This window comes from Chrysochloris asiatica, unplaced genomic scaffold (assembly GCF_000296735.1).
Source record: "Chrysochloris asiatica unplaced genomic scaffold, ChrAsi1.0 scaffold00197, whole genome shotgun sequence".
Classification (NCBI taxonomy): Eukaryota; Metazoa; Chordata; class Mammalia; order Afrosoricida; family Chrysochloridae; genus Chrysochloris; species Chrysochloris asiatica.
The window spans coordinates 1,081,246-1,089,295 of record NW_006408715.1 but is presented as its reverse complement, the minus strand read 5'-3'; the positions used below and the strand labels follow the sequence as shown (position 1 = coordinate 1,089,295).

Sequence of the window (8,050 nt, the reverse complement as noted above, 5' to 3'; positions counted from 1 at the left end):
GGCCTGGATCGGCTTTTAAGATGGCGTCTCCTCAGGGGGGCCAGATTGCGATCGCGATGAGGCTTCGGAACCAGCTCCAGTCAGTGTACAAGATGGACCCACTGCGGAACGAGGTGCGGGGGCGGCATGGTTATTGCTGTGGTCGGCTAGCTGTGCGAACTGGGGCCGGCTAGAGGACGGGCGGTGGCTGGACGGGCGCCCAGTGCGCCTGCGCAGAGACAGGGTACCCAACGCGCCTGCGTGTTTCCAGTCGAGTTGCCAAACTCCGAGCTAGGACGCGTGCGCATTGTGCGGACCACGTCGTGTAGTCTCCCCTGGGAAAGGAGTATCGGGCGAGTCCACGTGAAGGGAGCCCCCACTGTGCGCGGAGCCCCCTGCTGGGCGGAGGAAGAGTGTCAGTCCCCGGTCATTAGTCCCCTGTGGATGGCGCTGAGAGCGCGGTTTGGTCGTGGGATCTGATGAAAGAGTTTGGGAAGGTGCACGGGGAGTGGGGGTTGGTGAAAGGTGACAGAGGGTGTGCCCGCAGGAGGAGGTCCGAGTGAAGATCAAAGACCTGAATGAGCACATCGTCTGCTGCCTGTGTGCCGGCTACTTCGTGGACGCTACCACTATCACAGAGTGTCTTCATACTTGTGAGTGCCTTGGATCTCCGCCCTCACCGAACTGCCAGCCACTGTTCTGCTTATGCTTACTCCGAGACTTTATTTCCTACTCTTCAAGTTACCCATCTACCCTACCCTGCCCCAGAACCGTGCCTCCCAGAGTGCCCGACAGCCTGTCTTTTTCTTCCTTTAGTCTGCAAAAGTTGTATTGTGAAGTACCTTCAAACCAGCAAGTACTGCCCCATGTGCAACATCAAGATCCACGAGACACAGCCACTGCTCAACCTCAAACTGGACCGGGTCATGCAGGACATCGTGTACAAGCTAGTGCCTGGCTTGCAGGATAGTGAGTGATCACCCTGAATTTGAGTGATCGTCCCAAATTGGGACAAGGGCTTTGGTGGAAATCATGGAGAGAAAGGGATTGATAGCCACGTAGCCACAATGACAAAAATTAAGGAAGGGCTAACACAGTAAAATCTATGAAAGTGAGCCTGCATTAGAAATCTGTCAGAGAAGGAAAATTCACTGAGTGTTTATGAGGTAGGATTCTAAAAAAAGTGACAGAAAAAGTATAAACACCCTTTCAGAAGTGGGAAACCAAGGCAGTCCCACCAAGTTCCAGCTCCCACAAGTTTCACTGTACTTCCCATATTCCACCCCCTTGTAGGTGAAGAGAAACGGATTCGGGAATTCTACCAGTCTCGCGGCTTGGACCGAGTCACCCAGCCAAGCGGAGAAGGTATGTCTCTGGTAGCAGGAGGGTAAGATAAATCCCCCAGAGCATTCATCCTGTTCAGTTTTGCCTTCTTTGGGGCAGGAGAAGTATGGAACCCTTGCCAGTTTACTCACTACTGTGTCTTTCTCAGAACCAGCCCTTAGCAACCTTGGCCTCCCCATCAGCAGCTTTGATCACTCTAAGGCCCACTACTATCGCTATGATGAGCAGCTGAGCCTATGCCTGGAACGGCTGAGGTGAGAGGCAGGTTGGCAGCTATCTGCGGTGATGGTACCCATGACCCAGAGCCAGGAAGGACTTGGGGAGAGGTCTGACAATGAAGGGAATGTATCATGGCTCTGGATGGGGAGGAAGGGGAGAGATGAGAGATAGGACTTCCTAACCTGTGTCTGTTTCCCCTCAGTTCTGGCAAAGACAAGAATAAAAGCATACTGCAGGTGAGAGGGGTTTCTGAAGGGAGGGCCTCACTAAGAAGATTCACCTCCCCATAGCTCTTCCCTCACACACCCTACCTTGTCCTCTTCTGTCCTTTCCCCACCCCTAGAACAAATACGTCAGATGTTCTGTTAGAGCTGAGGTTCGTCATCTCCGGAGGGTCCTGTGCCATCGCTTGATGCTAAATCCCCAGCATGTGAGTTATCTCACAGTTGGGTTTTGTGTTTTGTTTTGGAGGGAAAGAGCTGACCAGGGTAGTTCTTGACCACCCTTTGCATTCCCAAGAAGGAAGTTCCTAAAACTCTGCCCCCACTTCCTTTCTAGGTGCAGCTACTTTTTGACAATGAAGTCCTTCCTGACCACATGACAATGAAGCAGATATGGCTCTCCCGCTGGTTCGGCAAGGTGAGTTCAGGGCCTGCGTAGTCTGCAGGGCAGAGGTGGGCTTAGGGGAGCCTGTGCTAAGGACAGCCCTAGCTAACCCCATCTTCTTCTCTCTTTAGCCATCCCCTTTGCTCTTACAATACAGTGTAAAAGAGAAGAGGAGGTAGGGGCCAAGCCCCTGCCCTGTCCCCCCACCCCCAGATATTTATGTAAAATTAACTGTGGCTTTATTTTTTGAAATAAAAACTGAAAAACTGAAACAAAATCGTTTGTCTTCCTCAATGTCCTACCACACAGTCATGCTTTGTCCTGCTTCGATCACACGTTCTCTGAGTTTCATTGCTCTATGCCCGTGGTCCTTCAATCACTAGTGAAACTCAGAAGGTGAGCTCAGTGAAGCCAGGCTATCCACACCTGTTCTCTGATGACTGGAAGGCTTTCTGGAGGAGAGTGCTCACTGTCCTTGAATGCTGCAGCATATAAGGCAGGACTTTAGGTATCCTAATCCAAGCATGGTGGAAGGGGGGCTAGGGTTGGACGGTGACAGCTACAGGAATGAAGAAGAGTGATATGACTTGGTACATGAAAAGAAGGAGTCTAAACAGTTCAGATTTGGAGGCCTGGCTTATTCATACAGCATTCAGCCAGTAGTCCTGCCGGGACATGGGGGGGTGGGGGATTAGTGGGTAGGTGAAGCCAGGAGGAGGAGAGAGAGCTAGTGTTGAGAAGAAAGAAAGAAATAGTGTCAAGAGGAGAGCAAGGCAGTTTCAAGGAACAAGGTGAAAACAGCAAGATGAGAGCTCCATTGACTAACTCAACAAGCATTTCTTGTCTATATGAGCCACGTCAGGCACTGACACCAGGAGTAAACCCAGTCATGCCTTTGTTCAACAGGCCTCTCAGACAGTGGAGCTGACAGTAAAAGACAGAGACCTAAGCTGGGGGTTTCTGAAAGAGGTGATTGAATGGGGCTTCTGCCCAAATTTGGGACCAGCAGGATGGTACCATCTGTGTAGAAGTTGCCAGAATCCAAGTTTAAAGCCTAAATCTCAAGTTGGTGGAAGTCAGAACTCCACCACACCAAAACAAGATCTTGTATGTGAGGGAGTTTGGGTGGCAGAGGACTGGGGGATGAGCAAGACAGAAGGTGGTCTGAAGGGAAGAGTCTGAGCACCTGTTCCTGCTTACCTGCTCACCACTCACCTGCCAGTTATCAGGCACTCATTTAACTTAATGTGGGTGCTGGGGAAACCATGGATCGTCCCCACGAACCCTGCACCAAGTCCAAGAGGCAGGCACACATGGAAAGGCTGTAGACACTGCAGTGGAGGCTGTAGCACTCCACTAGGCAAGGCAGATAGGAGAAACCAGAATGATAATTCCTTCCTGCTGCAGTCTGCAAAATTCCCAATGCTTCCCTTTGTTCAGGGCCTCCTCCTGAGGACCCTGCAGTTGTACATTCCCATTGTGTTGGTACTTTGTTCTCCTTGAAGGCCTTAGTATCACCTCCTCTAGGAAACCCCCTACCTACCCCAACCAAAATCTGAGCTGCTTCCAGCTCCTTTGGACCTGCCTCCACTGAGCACAGATCTCAAGATCTTTGATAAATGTATATCTATACCATGACTCCCACCTGCTTCCCTGGAATGTGAGCTCTGCTGACTCCTCAGCCTTCTGCCTTCAGGAGCAGAAAGCTTTCAAGATGTTCTCAAGCGGTTCCTGAGCAAAATAACATTGCCAGTGAGTAACTCTGGGGCAGAAGTGTGGGGAGAGCAGAAACTGCTCCTGGGAATCTTTTGGAGGTCAAGTAGTTGTGGCAGTTGGGGAGCCCTCTGTCTGGGTTTCCTCCCCAAACACCCGCCCCCTCTCCCAGAGTGGTGACCCTCGGTAGGGTTTGGCAGCAGCTCGGTAAGCCTCGTCTGAAGTCTGAAGGTGGAATGGCCTGAGACCTGAAGACTAAATCTAAGGAAGAGACCTTGTAAGACACTCGCTTTGAGAGCAAGCAGCAGCGGAAGACGCGGATGCCTGAATTTGGGTTGGGAGGGTTCTGCGTTGCCCGGCGCCTGCCGCGCTCCTAGGAGCCTTCTTTATGTCTGTCAGCGGCTGTGGCGGCAGCAACTTCGGGCCGGCAGTCTCCCAAGGTGGCTGATGGAGGCCAGCTGCGGACTCCGGGCCACTCTCCCGATCTGGAGGTCTATTTCCCCGACCCCGGTCTGCTCCGTCACAGACCCAGTCCCCTAAGGTCACTCAGGTCTCCATGTGCACCAAGGGTAGGCGAAATTTGCGCCCACAGCTCTCTTAACTTCGCCATCCAGAAAGCGCCCGCCGGGACGCCCGCGCTAGCTTGTATCTTGTCCTACCGGGCGCGGCCTTCACCTCTCTACTTCCGGGAGAAAGCATCCCTTCCCACCTGCAGGGCCACGACTGAGACTAGCTCCTGCTATTGCCACATGCACCCTGGGGGAGGAGGCACCGAGGTTTGCCCCTACTTTGGCGCTGAAAAAACGTCCGTTTCTCAGCTAAGCCAGTGTCTCCCTGGGCTTGGGGAAATGGGTTTAATGGGTTCTCAAGGTGTGTGGGTGTGGGTGGGGTGTCAATATCCAGCAGGTCTCTCATCCTAGTCCACACAATCCTCGAAGGTGGTGGGCTCTCAGAATTCTTATCGAGACAGAGTATAGAGCCAAAATGCGTTCAGACCACGGCCCAAGAATAATGAAACGAAAATTTAAGTATCAGAATCGGTTATCTCCCTAGTAACATTTCTTAAAAGAGAAAACAAGCTCAGAAGCATGTGAGATGGACAAATGTCCCCCATCACCCTTGACTGGCGGGGAGTTTCTTCCCTAAACTCTCCCTTCCCTCTTACTGAGTTTAATGGATTTTGTCAGAAGGTGAGGGGCAAATACGTTGCTGAGACTGTTCTCATCCACTGCCCTTAGTGGCTAATTTTTAAGGTCCCTTCCATCCCCACCCTCATACACAGTCACAAAATTTAGAGGCATGAGTGCAGCAAGGAATCCCTAGAGGAAAGGTCTTTTATTGAGCAAGATACCAGCGAGTGAAAGGGGGCCTCCATTGAACTGCAGCGGACCTGGTGGAGGTTACTTACAGCATAGCAGTCTGGGATGGACAAAGTGGGGTATCCAGGAATAAAAGGATGGGGTAGGGGAATAAGGAATGGGAAATATGACGGGATGCAGGAGGCATGTGAATGTATCCTTAAATTAGAATTGGGGCACCTTCCAAAAGAAAGGTTCAGAATGTGGGATCTCTAGGAGCAGAGGGAATAGAGGACCACACACTGTCTGTAGAGGAATACAAGGAGTTGGGAGACCTGCCGGCACAACTAACCAGGGAATAGGGTGTCTGAGGACCCACACAATGAGGATAGAGCTACATGCGATGCTGGGACATGTGATGGGACTGACTGAGCAGGAGGGGGTCCCAGCAGGTGGGGAGGGTGGTAAAACCAGACAGTATTGTCAAGATAAGGAGGCAGCTGAGTGCCCCCAAATCATTAAGATCCAAGGTTTAATCTCTTAATCTCCCTCATTAATCATTCGCCTTCCTCCTAACCCCCTCTGAGGATCTGGTTTCTCCCCAGCTCAAGTTCCAAAGGCTGTGCTGGGGAAAGCCCCTTCAAGTGGCCTCTAGACAGTCTGGACTAGTCCACAATGTTCAAGATGACCCTGGTTGGTCAAGCATCTGTTGTTGTAGCCTCTTTCTTTTACAAGTCTCCCCTTCCCTCTCCTTCCTAAAAGTAAGGTTTAGGGACCACCCAATCCCAGTACCTGAGCCCAGCTACAGGAAGAAGGTAGGCAAAAGAAATAGAAGGGGAAGGGAGACAAATGCTAGTTAGGAGACTCTAGTAATTGAGAGCAGAGGGAAATGTGGATGTAAAAGCCACAGAGAAGACGGATGAGTGAGTCACAATGACTGCTTGGTGACAGACCCAAGATGTGGCTTAGCAGTTCCAAACTCACTTTCATTGCAGATTCTGTGAAACCACTAAGATGGTTTCCCTGTCCTCCTTCACCCCCCTCCCCAACATTAATAGCCAATTAGCACGGTCCTGAGACATCTCAGCTTTCTACTGGTATAACTCTGCTCTCTGACCCAGCAGTGGCCCAAAAAGTGTGTTGGTCAGACCATCAAAGCTATCTATGTGTGTCTAGCGGTGTGTTTGTGTGTGTGTATCTGTTGGCAGGTCTGCATTGGAGGGAATTCTTAACAAGAAGACTCTCTTTTCTCCTTAGATGTTGGGTTGGCTAAGTCAGTCTCAGGCCACTTGAGGCTCCCCAACCCAGTTGTCATTAGGTCCTACAATCAGAGTTCCTTCCCATTCTCACCCCATCCTGGACTTTTGGCCCTAGCCCCTAGGTCTACCAAACATTCCCTCCTCGCCAAACTGCAGCTCAGCTTGCTCCAGAGAATAGATGGAAAGAGGAACCCTATACAAATGCTGAGAAGTGCAGAGGGCTACATGGAAGGTGCCATCAGGGAGAAGGGCTGGTATGTTAGATTGGGATCCTCCAGATTCATAGCTCTGTTTGCAAAACCTCCAGGAAGCCACTCCGTTTCCGCTGCTGATGCTCTGGCTATAGGCTGTAAATCCCCTGACTCTACAGGATGTGATATGTGAACTAAACCCTTGCTTCCGGGGGGGGGGGGGCTGTACTGCTATAGCAGTGCTGTTAGCTAAAAGTGATGCCTTCTTCCAACAAGGAAGGGCTGTGAGCTGCTCAACTGTGGTAGGTGTGGAAGGACACAGATCAAATAGAAATGTGCCTCTGAGTTTGTCCCTGTATTTGCAAGTCTGCCTCCTAAGGGCCCTGTTACTTCTCCTGTGTCCCTTGGGTCTGGTTGGGTCCATCAAGTCTGTGACTAGCAGAAGCAGTGACAAGAAACTGGCTGCCCTCCTCAGTTTCTGTGCCTCCTGTATATGGGGAAGCAATACTTAACTATAAAAGCTTAACAAGGAGAAAAAGACTGGCCAGGAAGATAGATTGAGGAGACTGATTCCCATTGGCAAAGCCTCCTCAGTCAGTAGCATCAATCCTAGGTTCTGCCACATCCTGTCTCCTAGTCTCAAGTCTCCTGCTTTCTCCAAATATTCTGACTTCTTTAGAACTTCTGAACTGTGATGGAGCAGACCGCCTCAAACCAACGAGAGTGCTGCGGAGGTCCACTCACTTGTACTATCAACTCTGTCTCATCCCCAAGTTCCAGTCACTCTGCCCAATAGCCCTCCTGTCTCTGATCACCCCCACCCTCCACCCCAGCGCCTTACTAATCACTTCCAGTCTACAGGACCCCTTTAAGAGTGTTCTGCAGGAGTGGGTTAGGAACAAGGAGCAAGGTTAGGAGAGTGGGGACTCTGAACAGGTCAGTGTAAGCTGGGCCCTGCTCCTGCAAGGCTGGGATCCTAACACAGGCAACTCTGATCTCCCTCCTCAGAACTTTGCAACTCTCCAGCCATTGGGGCCTTAGACAATTTTATCACCGAGAAGTTTATGAGCCGGAGCGGCGGCTCCACAGGGAACTGGCGACACACAGAGTCTGGGGACTGCTAAAGAAAGGCCAGTCTGAGTGTCCACAGGGGCGCACCCCGCAACGCGCAGCAGCCCTAGTCTAGCGTGTGATTCCGCCAACTTTTCGTAATTCCCCACCTTGTAGAAATAGTGTTGCTAGGACAGCTTCAGGCTCCAGACCCACCGCGGCTCCGGGTGGGGGCGGAGGGCGTAGGAGGAGGGGCACACGGGGCTTGGGCCCAGTGCGGGGGGCGGGTCCGAGACTGGGGGCCCGGATCGGGAGCCGAACGCTGGGGCGCAGGCGGTTGCGAAGTCGAATTGAGCCGGTCACGGGACCGCCACAGCCCGGCCGGCCCGCC

General features: G+C 51.9%; 1 protein-coding gene across 1 annotated transcript; it reads left to right on the top strand.

Annotated features, from left to right (window-relative positions):
* Positions 1-2,408, top strand: PCGF1 (polycomb group ring finger 1). Its single transcript, XM_006872422.1, has 9 exons — positions 1-113; positions 527-632; positions 796-948; positions 1,273-1,344; positions 1,472-1,577; positions 1,745-1,778; positions 1,886-1,972; positions 2,101-2,181; positions 2,280-2,408. Exons 1-9 carry the CDS (start codon positions 21-23, stop codon positions 2,325-2,327), a joined length of 780 nt encoding a protein of 259 aa, XP_006872484.1. The 5' UTR covers positions 1-20; the 3' UTR covers positions 2,328-2,408.
* The last annotated feature ends 5,642 nt before the right edge of the window (positions 2,409-8,050 follow it).

Bases quoted from the DNA above. Each gene is read 5' to 3' on its own strand.
- PCGF1 (XM_006872422.1), top strand. From the start codon at position 21: ATGGCGTCTCCTCAGGGGGGCCAGATTGCGATCGCGATGAGGCTTCGG. The intron at 1,345-1,471 runs GTATGTCTCTGG...TGTCTTTCTCAG, and splicing joins CACCCAGCCAAGCGGAGAAG to AACCAGCCCTTAGCAACCTT. The intron at 1,973-2,100 runs GTGAGTTATCTC...CTTCCTTTCTAG, and splicing joins TGATGCTAAATCCCCAGCAT to GTGCAGCTACTTTTTGACAA.